The sequence below is a fragment of the Piliocolobus tephrosceles genome, chromosome 8, assembly GCF_002776525.5.
Source record: "Piliocolobus tephrosceles isolate RC106 chromosome 8, ASM277652v3, whole genome shotgun sequence".
In the NCBI taxonomy this organism is placed as follows: domain Eukaryota; kingdom Metazoa; phylum Chordata; class Mammalia; order Primates; family Cercopithecidae; genus Piliocolobus; species Piliocolobus tephrosceles.
In genome coordinates, this window is record NC_045441.1 from 126,580,516 (window position 1) to 126,597,158 (window position 16,643).

General features: G+C 37.8%; 1 protein-coding gene across 1 annotated transcript in view; it reads right to left on the reverse strand.

The window, feature by feature from the left end:
• Nucleotides 1–16,643, reverse strand: part of DGKI (diacylglycerol kinase iota) — a 455,866-nt gene that overhangs the window by 69,854 nt on the left and 369,369 nt on the right. Inside the window, 3 exon segments of the mRNA XM_026456362.1 lie at nucleotides 236–363; nucleotides 1,232–1,242; nucleotides 3,892–3,961. Coding sequence (XP_026312147.1) covers nucleotides 236–363; nucleotides 1,232–1,242; nucleotides 3,892–3,961 — 209 coding nt within the window.

Below are 16,643 nucleotides of genomic sequence, written 5' to 3' on the forward strand. Positions count from 1 at the left end.
GTTAGGAAGAGTTGCTGTGATGGAGAAAGAAGGCTTGTACATGGTGCAAATCTGGTTTGGTTTCTACATGGCCATTCATAAGACAGACTTATAATAACCACTCTAAGGAAACCCAACAAGAAAATCTGCATTTCAAAATCATTTGATGTCATTAGAATGATGTCAAGTTCAAAGGTGAACCAGACATGGATGTCACCCTGAGGCCAGCCTCACAGGCAAGGAGAGGCACACTCACCCTGAGGCTTGCTCCACCACCAGGTCAGGCATGCCGGGAGGTGTCCCCGCTGGCTGTGACACCACCATATCTGGGTCCAGAATAAAAATCTCATCTTGGGAAATCTCCATCACAAAGTGCAAATGTTCCTAAGGAAGAACAAGAAGTCTGTTGCATGAAGAATAACAAAACAAGTATCCTTGGTCTCGAGGAATAATGACATTCTCCAACATGTCAAAGGATCACAGTGTGTTGTCAGAGCTTGATCAGTTGGTGATCCTCCCCAAAGCTGCGCTATGGCAGGCAGTGGGAGATGGGGAGAGATGAATCCCCTTGGTTCAGGATTTTCAATTAATCAGGATTTTTTTTAGGTATATCTAGAAATGGTCTTGCCTCATCTTCCCAAATACTATTAGAGAAGTGACACCCACATACCATTGACCCAGCGAGAGTGTATGATAGCCTGGACTTCCACCCCATCATCTGGTCAAAGCTAAGCAGCACGGTTAACATCTTTATCATTAGGTTCAATACTGTACATTTTTTTTCTAGGATAATTCAGATCATGGGAGGACTTCTTAACTTGGGCAAAACCGTATTTTTTTCTCATTGCTGACCTCTAGGGATTGACGAACTGAAACTAAGTAGTCTAGTTATATACTTGGGACCTCAAACTTGCTAAACAGAAACGAGCTTAAAAAGACATACAAAATTTGGCTAAGAAGGAGTAAAAATATCTTTGTAAATGAAAATTTGCAGTATAGGCTGGTGATAATGTCTACAAGTCAACTTATCTTCTGTACCCATTTGCAAGATCAAGCCATATCATCTTGAGTCCATAAATCATAAAACATGTGAAGATAAATAAAAGATTCACAGCTTAGGTTATGAACACCATTCCAAAATTTGTAAGTGTCTCAGTGTGTTTTGTTAGAAAAATTTATGAGATTAGCTACCAATAAAGTACAGTAACTTGGGAATTTTTCACTTTTACAAGCAGGCTGGAAAAAAACTTACCTGAGATCTGTCTATTCGATAAAAGCGATCAGCAGAAGTTGCTAGGGGGCAAAAAAAAAAAAATGCAGATGGCATTCAGAATGTTCTGTAATCTGGCATCAAATTTATAACCTTCTCTTCGACTATGCCAGTCAAAACCCCTACATGATGGTCGTGCTAGTCTCCTGGCCAGTCCCTAAATCTATTAAGAAAACTGCAGCACTTCCATGCCTCTGCCACTGCTATTCTAAGGCTTAGAAAGCCCTGCCCATTGCCTCTGCCATCTAAATCATACTTGTCTTTAAATAACCAGCTCAAATGCTTCTGCTTCTGTAAAACCTTTCTCAGTCCCAACCTCCCTACCCCAGACAGAATGTATTGACCCTGCCTCCATACACATTTACATTTTTTAAAACTTCTTATACAGACTATCATCACAGATAACCATGAGACTAAGAGACCTTGCCTCTTTAAAAATCTGTTTCATTTAATCTTTTATGCCTCCTGAAATTAGCACAGGATCTTAAAGAAAGTTAGGAATTGGTATGTATTTATTAAGTAAATAAAGCTAGAAAAAGCTATGGTTACGTGGACTTCTTAGGGAAGTGATTTCCCATTTTGGAAAACGGCTTGAAGATTCAGGCCAGGGACCATATGTGGTCTTAAATGAATCATTTCACTTTCAACCTGCGTCCTTAGAGCCATGTCTGAAGGAAGCCAAAACAGTAAAACAATTATTTGAGCATTCTCTAAAAGAGATTGAGCTGCATCTATAGTATGAAAAAAAAAAAAAACCTAAATTAGAAATTTTGGGTTTCTAGAAATTATTTTAAATATTCTTAATATTAGAAAGAACTATCAGCTGCATTTCGGGAAGCTCAGGTGGGAGAACTGCTTGAAGCCAGGAGTCTGAGACCAGCCTGGGCAACAAAGCAAGACTTCATCTCTACAAAAACTTTTTTTTTTAATTAGCTTGGGATAGTGGCATGCCCCTGTGGTCCCAGGTACTCGGGAGGCTGAGGTGGGAGCATTGCCTGAGCCCAGGAGTTCAAGGTTGCAGTGAACCATGATCATGCCACTGCACTCCAGCATGGGCAACAGAGTCAGACTCCCATCTCAAAAAAAAAAAAAAAAAAAAAAAAAATCAAACCAGAAAGAATGATGTGCTTCTCACTTACATCTATCCAACAAAACCCAAATATTATAAATAGATTTTCTACAAAACAAACAGCACAAGAAAGAAAAACTCAAAATGCAAGTAATTATTTTAAATTCACAAACACTTAATGAGTAGCTTCTCTCCAAAGGGGACTGAATTAAGAAACCAGCCAATCATCGTCCCTGCTCTCTAAAATCTCAGAATAGAATAAAATCTGCCTTGGAGAAATTCGCTCTATTTTGTTCTTTTAAACCATGACTGCAATTACCTTTCAAAGGTTTTTTTAATAAACCTATGGAGTTAAACTACATCTGGGTTAAGACTGTTAGCCACAATAGTTGTAGTTTTATCTAAGACTTTAGATAGAACATAACATAAATATTTTCATAATTTTCTGAAATACATGTTGTTCCTCTGCAAATTCAGGAATGACAAATGATTATGTTTCTCATTGCTATGGAATAAAGAAGCTGGAGGAAAGTCCTCAGAGGCAGCTGACAAGACATTAACAAAAACTTGCATCATGATTTATGTGGGTTAGATCTCATATAAATACAAGTGCCTACTTTCATAACACTAGAAAAATATGCATATGGTATTTAAAGTGTTCTGTGATCTGGCACTAAAGTTATAACCTTCTCTTCCACTGTGCCAGTTAAAACCCTTACATTCCAGTCATGCTAGGCTACTGGACAGTCCTTAAATCTTAGTAGATCGCTGCTGCTGCCATCCTAATGCTTGCTCATACACTCACAAATCCTGTCATACTCATATTCACGTTTATATCCTCTCAGATGCTCACCCAGATAAACAAAAAAGAGGTCTACAGTAAAAACCGTGTCTCCATATGAACAAGAGAGAGAATGAGTAGTAGATACATTGGGTAGTATGTAAGCATGAATATACAGAGGTGAAAAGGTACTGCAATATGGGTAATTGGATAGAAATGTAATATCAGGCAGCATCTAGGAGACAGATATTTGAGATAAAAACAGACTCATTAAACAACCATAAAATAACTAACGTGTAATGCATGCAATATGTCATGCTGATCCAAGCAGATGTGAATGCAACTGAATTTTTCTACCTTTCTCCAGAGATTTATACATCATACTGCAATAATGGTCTCATAAAAATAATATGAATGTTCCATAAGATGCAAACAACATAGAAATTAGTATCCATCCTATGCTTATAGAATCCAGCTACTGGTCTGAATTTATTTAAGGCAGGCAGTCAAGTTTTAAGAAACGAGGGCTGATGAAAAGGAAACATCAGCCTGAGCAACTTGATGCTGAGTTCAGCCAGAGTTAACCAAGCTGTGTTGAGGGAAATGACTTCAGGAAAGCACAGTGCAACATTAGTAGGCCCACATTGTTCCGCACGCAAAAACCAGCCATGTGGAGTCACAAGAAGGCTTTCCGAATAATCTTTTGCAAAACTAGAGTCCACCCTATCAATCGATGCCTTGCTCTTCAACTTCCCCAACTCCAATGATACCCACAAGAAATGCAGAACTCACCATCTAGGAAGCACCACCGAGGGGAGAGCCTCTGTGCTGAGAGAGCCCTGGGGAAGGAGGTTTCATGGTCCTGGAAAGAGACACACACATTCTAGTGGCTCCATTTCAATAACCTGATGGGCTTCCCTCACTCAGCATTCTGCCATTCTTTCCTACACAAAGCACTGGTGAGAAGACCAAATCACATTTTTTTTTTCTCTAGGAACAGAAAGAAGGGCTCTGCTTTGAAATTCTTTCACATAGAACTTTTAAAAATAACTCCCTCATAAAATTACCAGGAGGTTTTCAATTATTCCATTAAATATTTTCAATTATTCCATTAAACATAAATAATCTATTTTAGGACATTTACTTCTTACGTGAATTTCTTTCTTTCCCTTTGTGAAGCCAAGGAACGAGTGACAGCTGGCTGTCATTGACACATAGGTCTAAGGCACTGGCACCGAATGAGAATGAATCAAACGTTATCTACTGGCCACATGGGACATACAGTACTTGAGAAAAAGCAGCAGCGATCCACACACAGGGGCTGTTCATCTACATGGAAACAAAATCAACCTCACACTTTGAGGTCATCTCTAACCTCAGCCTTCTCCACTGAACCCAATTACAGAGGAGTAGACAAGGAAGAAAAGTAGTGCCAGGTTAGCCCATGACAAAATCACTCTGTCCAACACTCACCCAAACTGCAATGTGCTCATTCACCTGAGCATTTTCTAGGCGTCTGACGTCTATGACCTCCCAATTACCCCTCTCCTATTTAACATCAAGTCTGCCTGACATAACTGCCATAATTCTTTCCTCTGGGTTTGGATAAAAATATGTCTCTTCTCTTCAAAGCCAATCACTTAATTTAGACTCTAGACTATCTTTCTTTCTCCTTTGAACTTTATTTCTGTAGCATTATTAAAATCCACTCATTAATTCTTCTGCTCTCAATAGTTCCCTCTCTTCCAAAATCAATTCCCCTCAGCTGATCTTGTTACATCTATTTTTTATTGCTATTTTATTTATATTTTATTTTTTGAGACAGGGTCTCACTCTGTCTTCCAGGCTGGAGTGCAGTGGTGTGATCATGGCTCACCACAGCCTCGGTTTCCTGGGCTCAGGTGATCCTCCAGCCTCAGCCTCCCAAGTAGCTGAAATTGAAGTTGATATATCTTTTGAAAATCTTCTTAAACTCTCCTTTCTTGCCCTTCCAAACTCCTGAAGCTTATGTTTATTATCTCCTGCTCCAAGTCTCACTTACACACCTTAGACATGACCTCTAGAAGCCTGGTCTCTGACCTCCCAGGCTTCGAAAAATTGTCCTTCCAAGAGATTGCCAGGACTGGCTTGCTTCCCTGATTTACTACAATTCTCAGTCCCCAAACTTCCTTGAAGTCTCAGAAGCTTTTGTTTCTTATAAAGAATTAAAGCTAGATCCACGAAACAGAAGAGAGAACTGGCAGATTGAAAACTGAAAGGATTTTCTCTTTCGGATTCCAAACTTTTAAAAATTAAACATTTTCTCTACTAAGAGAAGCCTGCCAATGATAACTGCGGAGGAAGGAGAGCACCTTCTAGTTTACAACATGTGATTTGGAGCATTCTAGCTCGGGTTTGCAGTGGAATTGAAATCACTGACAGAAACGGGACAAACGAAGGAGGCCAGGTCTCTGTGGGGAAGACACTGGGAGTCTGGCCCTTATTAGGGATTTGAAATGTTCAAATGTAGGGAGCAACATTGGGGTGTGACTGTGCAAGCAGCAATAAAGACTTGGCAGCTGAAGCTGCAGGTGTGGATGATCTTGTGTCTACAGAGGGGACAGGAGAAGAAAACAGGAATAACATAGAAGAAGTAATAAGGACCCAATCAGAGGTTGTACTGACTTTCTTGGTAGTTACTCAACACTCCCTGCTGCCCTACCTGATCCTCAAATAAAGCCTGGGCTTAAATCACTTGTTCTCAAAGTGTGCATCAGCTGGAAACTTGTCAGAAGCACAAATTTCCAGGGCCCATCCCAGGTCTACAGAAGCACTATGGGTGGAACCCAGCAATGTGTTTTAACAAGCCTTTCAGATGAGTCTGAGGATGTATGTGAAAGAACCTAACATTACCAAACAAAAGGGCGGTATCTTAGTAAACTAGAAACCTTGAGTGTATGGAGTTTTACTCTAAATGAATTCTGTGAATTAAATAATTGATAGAGGAAAAACTGGTCTCATTCAGGAATGCTACCAAAATCTGTATTTATAAATATAAAATATATCCATATAGCTATGGATACAGAGATACTATATAATATGTACAGAAAAAAATATATGTTACATATAGTCTCTCTCTTGCTGTCTCTATATATGTATATATATTCTATATATACGTGTATATGTATTCTATATATACGTGTATATATATTCCTCTTTTTTGAACTGAATTTTCATCCTGATTGTTGAGCTAAATGAAATCTTGACATGTGCTTAGTAACTATTTATATGAGAATTATGTGTAACATTTTGAGAATTATATTTTGACACGTGTGACATCTTGTTTTAAAGGAATTTAAGGTACTTAATGCATTTTTGTAAAACAGATAAAGCTGCTGACATCTCTCAGTTGGGTGAGAAATGTAATTATAGACCAATACATTTGGAAGTGATTCAAAATATTTAGTGGCAACTATGAAAGCTAATAGAGATTAAACAGAAACAAGATTATCTTCTCTATGAATAAAGGAGCTAAAACACAAGGACCCTTTCTGCATTTTGATGTTGAATATGCTACAGAGGACACTATAAAAACATATCCTAATTTCCCTAGGTAAAAATCAACAGAAAGAATACAGGAATGCTTGATTTATCATTTTAAAAACCTAAGGATCCATCACACTACCTCTAGGCTATTCTAATTACAGAAAATTGGATGTTATTTAGTCTAGGTTAATAAAACCCAGATTGAGGCACTGCCTCAGCAGCATGACTGCCACAGGTTGGTAAGGAAATACAGATGGTGTGTATCTTTTTATGTGCAGGTGGCTGTGTGTCTGGAGAGTTTTATGCCCACGCCTGACTTTATTAATGTAGTTCACTTTTGTTCACTTATTTACTGAACATTTTGATCCCGTGGATGGAAACTGCAAAAATGTTTGACCTACAGAAACATCTGATATAACTCAATGTTCTTAAAGAGGTTTTGTCTACAGATAACATTATAATTTTGTTTGGTGAAAACACATTGGTCGCCATAAAGCTCTTTAAAATACTTTAATGGGTCCTCAAATAGGTTCAACAATTCTTGAACTCTCCAAAATTGTACACTAGATTTGGTATGTCTATAGGTATGTTCATTTTCCTGGACAGAAAAACCACTGCTTTCTAGATTATCAAAGTGATCTGAGATTCCCAAAATGCTAAAAAAAAAAAAAAAAAAAAAAAAAAAAAAAAAAAAGCTATTAATTTAAAGAATCAAAAATTTAGGTCAGAGGTAATTCAACAAAATAAGAGGATTCTGATCAGTAAAATGCCTTATGAGAATAGGAATTACCAATTCAAAGTTACTGGTAATTGTAATACCAAAACAACAAACAACAAAAGCTCTCTGAGCTTGTAGCTGTTCTCCTAGTAGCGGACTGAAACTAGGTCAATTTCTACATGGAAGAACTCAACTTTTTGCTTATTTCCATCCAAGGAAAGTGTTTGTTTTCAGTGCCTTAGGTTCTTCTACTTATGTTCATTTTTATAAACAGACAGAGGAAAAATGTATTTATATTTACCATTGGATGGTATTAATAATTGAAGTTAAACAATACATCATTAATTAAAGGCACAGGAATCTGATTTTAAAAGACAATGTTACTTAAAATAATTGGATACTTTCCTGGTGACCTGAAGATTAAACTGCAATTTTGGGAGTTGTTAGAAAAGCAAAAGTAGAGCTCTAACTTCTCTGAAATGCTTCCCTGAAATAGATTTGCACCCTCTTCCAACTTTTTTGAAGCTCTTTCCACCTTGTTCATTTTTCAAAAGTGAGTTCTTAAAGAAAAGCTACTCACATAATAGGTCCTATGTTAAAAGTCATTTGAATTCCAATGAAAAACTGTAATTACTATCTGGGTAGATTCATAATGCAATTAAACTACTTATTTAAAAATTCTACATGTATAAAATGTACAAAAGCATCAAGTCTCAAAAAAATTTGCTCTTGAATCTAGTCCATGTACATATATATGCAGATGAAAATGCTTCACCTACATTGGGACACTAGAAATTGGAGATTTTTTTGACGTCAGTGTTAAAATGATGTTCCAATGTAGCAGATTGACAATATGCAAAATATACCTACAAAATATGTCAGCAATCTGTAAAATAAGAAACAAGAAAATCCAGGTATGAAGCACAAATGGGTGCTGAAAATATATCTCAAAGATCCGAGAGAGAATAGGAGGTGAAGAGCAGGCTAGGGACAGAAAAGTTGGTGGTGGCTGAGGTGGCGGTGGTGGATGTTGGATTTCACTTGAGTTGAAAAACAGAGCAAAAAGATAGTGAGAAAGTCTGCTTCGAAAAACTGAAATTTTTGTAGGATGTGATCATCATTATCACCGACAAGCTAAGAATTGAGATGCCAAAAAATGTTCCTGTCCTTGAGGTGTTAAAATATCGTAGGGGAGACAGATCTGATGAATGAGATGGAAAAACAAGGCGAGAGATTGTATGTGATCCAGCCCCAATTAAGCAGCAAGCCCAGAGGCGGCGGAAGGCTGATGGGAAGCGCACCAGCTTTGAGAGGCACGACAATCCTGGCGCCCGACTCTCACCCGCTACTCGCTGTGAGAGTCTAGGATAGTTTCTTATCCAGTTCCTTGAATACCTCATTTTAAAATGGCTACAATAGTATCTAACATAAGCATTCTTTTGAGGAATTAATAACACACAAAATGCTTAACCCATTAGCGGAAATGTGTTTATGTGCAGATATAATTATCCGAGAGATAATTATATCTCATGCTAAGCAGCTGAGACATTGTTTTACCTAAAACAATTCTGCCCTTAGTCATATAAGCGTCTCATGGGACACAGGCCACATTTCAGACTAGGTCATTTAGATGGTGCTACCCCTAACACAACACTATTTATCCATAAATACATTTGCACTCAGATTCTGAGTTTTAGAGAAAAGAAATAAACAGGGCAAATTTGTAGAGTGAACACAAAACAGAACACAAAACAGGATGGCTTCTAACAAAGGCTGAAATCGTACCATTTGTTGGTTTGGTGCTTATAGGGCTTGTCTTAATCAGCAACCCAGTGCCTCTGTTCACAATATTAGACGTTATATAATTGTCTTAAATACAGGATATTGTCTTCAAGGCTGAATGTCTTCTATCACCAACAGGCATACATTTCAGAACATTTTATTTTACTGATGTCTCCCTTCCCCATTCAAGAGTAACTACTTACTTGGTATTACCCTAGTTTCACCAAAATTAACTTATCACTTGCTGATTTGGGCTGTCATTTGTCACAAAACTATACATTATTCTTATTCCTGTGATACAATTGTGATCAACCTTTTCAATGCATGTTTATTAAAGCCAATGAAATGCAAGGCATGTGACTGGAAGGTCACAAAGAACAAAGCGTGGACCATGTCTTTAAAGGGTGGCTACTACACTAGGAACCAGTCTAGGTGCTCTGCATGCTTCTTTCTGGCTCCAATTCTTGGAGTTACTGTAAGTCTGATTTACCAAGTTTCAACTTCTTTTCCCAAGGGATGACTATTTTAATCATGATTTCAATTTATTTCCTGGTTACTGCCAACAGCCACCAATTTTGGAAAAAGGATTTTGAGCCAGCTTCCAAAAGAATCAGAGTTTGGTAATAAGAAAAAAAAAATAGAAGACAGCAGAAGAAATTCATTGTTGGCAAAGCAAATGGAAGGCTCAGTTCACATTTAAGAAAGCCCTTTCCTTTGAAAGTCTCAAACTTGGGGCTAAAAACCGTTGTTCTGGAGCAGTAGTTTACAAAGAGTCTTGGTGCTGATGTACAGCCAAGAAGTGCCAGTAGATACAATCCTGAGTCATCCAACCCAGTTACACAGAGGCCAGCTGTCACTGTGTCAAGTAGAACAGGTAGCTCTTGACTCTGGCTGTCCTTCATTCCTTCCTACTCTTAGTCTTCCACCTACAGCTTCTGCCCTGACTCATCTCCACTGTCTAGCAGTGAAGGATAAGAAATACTAATCTGGACAAGCTGTCAGAAAAATCACTGAACCACATTTTGGTGATGGTAATTTTCCTTTTTCTTCTTCTTTTTACGGTATGCTCATTTTGTGCTTCTGAGAATTTCATGTAAACATTGCTCTACTTCTGTATTAATGGTGGCTATAGATTAAATAAAGCTTAGAGTATTCCATTTTTTATTTCATCTACTGAATATTTTATACTTGATACAATTTCTCTCAGCCATATATGTTACTATCAGAATTCACAGTTGGAGTGTTCAAGTCTCACATAATCATCTCCCCTAGTTTTATGGTTACCTGGACACTGCCACAGAGATAATTTAGAAATATTAGGCTACAGTCTCAATAATAGGTTAGTTCTAACCCAAAATCGTCTATGTATGTGCAGGCTTTCTTCGTTTTATTATTAAGAAGGCTGCATAATCTAGCTCCTACCTACCTCTCCTGCAATTCACCCCACTATTCTTCCTGAACCTCTTCTCCTACATCTAAGAGCTGACCACAATAAAGAACTTCAGTTGTGAGAGTTTCAGTAAACTACCCAGATGTCCCAAGCTATTCAGTGGTGGAGAGTACAGACTTCTTTTACTTCAGAGCTCATGACCTCATGTACAGGGTTTTATAGCTTCTAAAGGAATTATGATTTCAGGTTTTGAAGGATGAGTGAGGTTCGGTATAAATCAAGTTTGAGAGCTCAGAATTTTCTAGACTTAGCTCAAACAAAAGCAGGAAGAAAGCAAACTAGAATGATCTAAATGGATAGGAAGACCTCATTCTACTCTAGTCAAAGATCTTCCACAGATTCAACTTTTATTATTTGTCAAACTAAGCCTCCTGTTTCTTACCAGACAGTTTGCTCCTGGTAGCTCAGAGTTCCTGCCCCCACATATTCTTCAGTCTTGCTGTCTTCCCACTTCCCACCACTGTGTTCCCTGCTGCCTAAGAATTCCACAGGAATATGGTAATCCATGGGAACGACAGGCAACTCCAACCTAGACATAGGAACCCAGACTACAACCATGTGAAGAAAAATTCAATTACAGATTTTGGGAAACTTTGCTGTATGCGTTATGTAATTTATAAACTTCACACAAATACAGCCAGTCTCAGTACGTTTTTAGCATGTGACATGTTTTTTATTTCTGTTGTGATTTTATTTTTGAAGTATCATAAAGTTTATTGCAATATTGTTTGCAAACAATGGCAACAATACTACACAATCTAAAAATGTCTATCCATAGAAACAGGGTTAAATAAATACCGTGGAATAGAGTGATAATTTTTAAAGACTGAGTTAGAGTTTCACCCATTAGCAAGACGTAATTTCCATGGTATATTACCATTAAAAATAAATTGTGGTATAATATGTATAGTGTGCACATGCAAACTATAAATACATTTTTATTTTTATTATAATTTTTATTTTTATTTTTTGAGACAGGGTCTCACCCTGTCACCCAGGCAGGAGTGCAATGGTGCAATCTCAGCTCACTGCAACCTCTGCCTCCTGGACTCAAACAATCCTTCCACCTCAGCTCCCAAGTAGCTGGGACTACAGGCACATGCTACAGTGCCCAGCTAATTTTGGGGTTGTTTTTTGTGCAGACGGGGTTTCGCCATGTTACCCAGGCTGGTCTCAAACTCCTGGGCTCAACCGATCTGCCTATGATGGCCTCCCAAAGTGCTGAGATTGCAGGCATGAGCCACTGTGCCCAGCTACATTTGTATTTTTAAGCAACAATCCCCACATATGTGTTCATGTACATCTATGTGTGGAACTTTATATAAATGTGGGAAAACAAAACTGCACACCATAAAGGTCTACACTGGGTGGCGAGTTAAAAACCAAGCAGAAGTCTAGAATTATGTACAATATCAAAACTACGGTAAACCAAGATTATAAAACCTGGCAGATTGCAGAACACACATAGCTTATAAAAGTCAAGAGATATACCATGAGGACCTTGATATCAGAGAGAAACGCATATTGTATGGGTTAAAAATGGAGCAGGAATAAAGAGAAGCAGAATATCAGACAGGAATTCACAATTTACAGTGAAGGTCCATAAACTTTTTATGCTCGCACATTCTTACCCTATCATGACCACATAGAAGAATATGTTCTGATGTACACAAGGTACAAATAATTCCTGCATCATGTCTATCTACACACCTTTCTCTTGTACTAAAAAAGTAATAATAATCGGAGTGTAACTGAGTGATAGTGATGTTAATAGAGAGGTATTACTGAATTTTCTCTAATTCATGTTTAAAGTAACTCTCGTTACTAATTCATACAGCTCACATCAGGTAAACACTTTCTCTCTTCTCAGAGGGCCTGGAAGACTGGTAGACTGGGTAGCCCTGGCATTAAGGATTCCTGGATTCAGGGGCATCCTCTGGTCTCTGCAGAAGGGTGAAAAGCAGTGCGACGTGAACCATGAATTAGACTTGGAAGGAAATAGGAAGTAAAAAAAACAAACGACTCCTTGAAAGTGGGTGGATATTGGTTCCAGGACAGACCTCAGCTTCATGGAAGCTCTAGGTTGGACCCGGCAATGTTCTCATCACTAAACAAGAACATGAATGGTCAGAGTATGTTTGATTTGTGAATGCTGCACATTAAATAAATGTACAGTGACCTATTTTCCAATAGAGAGAAAAAATACAATCTTAAAAATATGCATCTTTCAAAAGCATCTGACAGTAGATACTTAAGAACTATGATTGTATGAATGCAGTTATATTTCAGAAGACAGTCACATAATTACCTGAGCTGTGCCTCTAACCATCACATCTACAGCTTTCAATGGTAATTTAGAGCCTCTAGTCTCCCCAGTCCTCTCAAATTGTATGATCAAATCAATGATTCATCAAAGAGATAAGATACTTGACTTGTCCATTTTTGGATCTGTTATTTTTCTTCATATAAATGGTGTGATTTAGATGAATGCAATTGTCATTGCTCTGTAATGTAGGCCAAATGACATAACCTTAGATATACTGTGCTGCTTTCTATTTTAAATACAATAATCTTCTAAAATTACATGTTCTTTTTTTTATTATTATTATACTTTAAGTTCTGGGGTACATGTGCATAACGTGCAGGTTTGTTACATATGTATACTTGTGCCATGTTGGTGTGCTGCACCCATCAACTCGTCAGCACCCATCAATTCATCATTTATATCAGGTATAACTCCCAATGCAATCCCTCCCCCCTCCCCCCTCCCCATGATAGGCCCCAGTGTGTGATGTTCCCCTTCCCGAGTCCAAGTGATGTCATTGTTCAGTTCCCACCTATGAGTGAGAACATGCGGTGTTTGGTTTTCTGTTCTTGTAAAATTACATGCTCTTTAAACGAATAATATTAGCAAAAACTGCTCATTTCAAAAATCCCTGATACATGAATCTTCGCTTTTGATATATGTTAATGGAAAATCTGCTTCTTGTGCTAAAAATACAGACACATGCACAAACACAAAACTGACATTCCTCGTATGTATATATTTCTGAAAGCCAACTGGCACAAATTACATAAAATTGATGAGAAAATCATCTGAACCACTATTTGGCATGCATATGCCAAAGTTACCCTTAATTTACATGCAATTGCTCATAGCTGATGCACACATAATTTAATGAAGGCACAGCAGCCCCATCACACCCTCTAGTGAGTTTTCCAACTAAGCAATGTTCACCTAGTGTTGAACTACGCCTTCAATGTGAATGAAATTCTTTTTCTTTCATAAAATTGCGAAAGGACATAAACAGAAACAAAAGTTCTATGGCTTGGGAATCCCCGCCTCATTTAATAATGGCCAATCAATAATCACCTTACTTTAAACTTTCTCTCGTTACCCATTCAAACTTCTCATCTGTCTGTCCCAACATCTCCCACACATCAGCCATCTATCCATTTCTTAACATAATGTTACATACAAATATGTATGTATATCTCTAACTAAAGCCCCAAATAGACTTGCTACTGTTTATTTTAGTATCTCAAAACCCCTTCACCTCGAACCTACTTTAACATCCATGACTCCTACAGTGGAGGAATACAGAAATGGCATGGCCATTCTTCAACCCGGATTTGGAAGATGAAGAAATAGTGACAGTTGGGTAGAAGATAGAAATAAGCAATATTCTAACATTTTCAAGAGTCCCTTTGTGTGAGAAAGTTCTCCATTAGCAACAATGACAACTCCAGTACTGCCTTCACTCCTCACGGACAACAGAACTGACCCTAGGCAAGTCTTATTTAATTCCTCATTTGACCCATTTCTGACAGCTTTAATCTAGTCCAAAGGAATAGCATTCTCCAAGGTTTCTAGCTGGTCCCATCCTTCTCTCTCAGGCAAGATGAATCAATTCCCAGGAAGACTCTCTAAACCTTGTTCTACTCTATCTATTGAAGGACTCTTTTGGACGCCAGAAAACAAACGGAGGAGGAAGAGATTTCAGAGAAAGGAGACAGATGAATAAGGACAGCTAGAATAAAGAGAAAGGGGATGAATGAAATATTTATAGGAAAATGCTGTTTGCCCAGAACTAGAAACAACTTTCATAGAATACAATACAGACCAGTACTCCAGAAAAGCAGGCCTGTAGGAACAAAGGAGATCATAGGAGGAACAAGTAATGTAGACTACGATCTGACCAAGAGGGTTTTTTTTTTTTTTTTTTTTTAATGAAAGTGAAAGACGTCTGTACCGCCCTGAAGAAAGAAAAGGCTTTTCAATAATGTTATCTCTATTTTTAAACATTCCAACCATTCTGGTACTATTTTTAAGTGAATTAATTCTTAGAGAAGGTAATCACCTGGCTGAATCTATTTTTGCACCTAGGGGTGAATCCTATGGTATTCCCGAAAATCTCAAGTTATAATTCCTACCATTTAATGCCCCATAAAGCATCACCCTGGGAAATGGGGAAACCCAGGGTGTCTACAAAAATCCCTCTAATTGTTCCTAGTTCTCTCCTTATTCTACCCTACTACATCTATAAATGTTTCCTTCTGTTCTCCATCCCTTTTTTTTTTTTTTTTTTTTTTTTTTTTTTTTTTTTTTTTTTTTTTTTGCTCCTCCTCTTTCTTTCTCCTTTCCCTTTCCTTGTCTAGGTCTTATACCTATCTGGGGTTGTCATTTATGTACTGAGAACCGCCAGAGTAACTCAGGGTTCCTCAAGCTCTACACTATTGACATTTGGGGATGGATAATTCTTCGTGGTAGGAGACATATCTATGCATTATAAGATGTTTAATAGCATCCATGGCCTTTATCAAACAGATTTCAAAGTCTTCAGACATTGCCAAATGTCCCCCACAGGGAGCAAAATCTTCCCAGCTGGAAATCACTAGAATGGCACATCTGCCTCTATTCCTTAGTACCTTTGTGATTTGGCATTAAGAAGGGATATCATGATTTCGAGGGAGGAAGCAGAGAAGGAATTATCTCAAAGTAGGTGGCCTTAGAAAGCATCCTTATCAAATAAGCAGGTAGAGTCCAATTCTTATGTTAATTCTTGTTCATTTGGTAACCTCAAGAATATCCTAAATCTGCAAGTGCAATGCATTTTGCTTGTAAAACGTACTAGTTACAGGTAACATTGATGCTATTAGGATGGAGAGGTCTTTGTATTTTGACCTCAGAGATGGTGTAGGCAAGAATTTTCAACAGGCTATAAACATCTAACACATTCTTGTATAACCCATAATGCCTTGTTAGGTTAATAAGAAGTGTCATTTTTGAGCCTCAGTGCTTTGTTGGCAATTCACTATGAATTTGGAAAAGGAAGAAACCAAAGCAATGAAATGCTTAAGTGGCGAGAAACTGCCATATGGCTCACTAATAAGGTGCCTTGGGCACATGTACACCTTTCTAAATGCTGCTTTTCTCCTGAGTTCTTTCTGGTCTTAGAAAACAGTAAGCTGAAATCTTAGCTGCAAATTAGTGAGCTGACAGGAATTTCTCAAGTTTTCAGAAATACTGGTATTAATTTATTCTCTTCACAGTTAATTCTCCAAGCATATTTAATGCCATCTCATAGACAAGAAGCTTCATTAAAAGGCATTTAAGACATTTCGTCGTTCATGTTTCTTACAGCTTTTTCACCTATAACACTCCTTACTCCCACCAGAACAAACTAGGGAATTCTGATATAATCAGTTTCTGCACTAAGAAATGAAAGATTTAGTTTTAAATTTCCTGCTAGTCACTTTCTACATAAAAATTAATAGCACCTATATCCCATGTGTTTTATAATATGCACACCTAGAAAAAATATAAAAATCAATCCATATCTTTTCAGCCTGTCAATGGCATTTGACACTGTCCATTACTCCTTCCTCTCTGAAATACATTTCACTCTTGGCTTTCGTGATATCACCTTCTCTTTGATTTACAGCATCCCTGCTGTTCATCTCAGTTTCCATGATTCTTCTTGACCAATGGCTCTCTTGAATCTGCACTCTCTTGACTCATGAATAAATACAGACAGAACACTGGGCCCTTGTCTCTAACTGAACTCC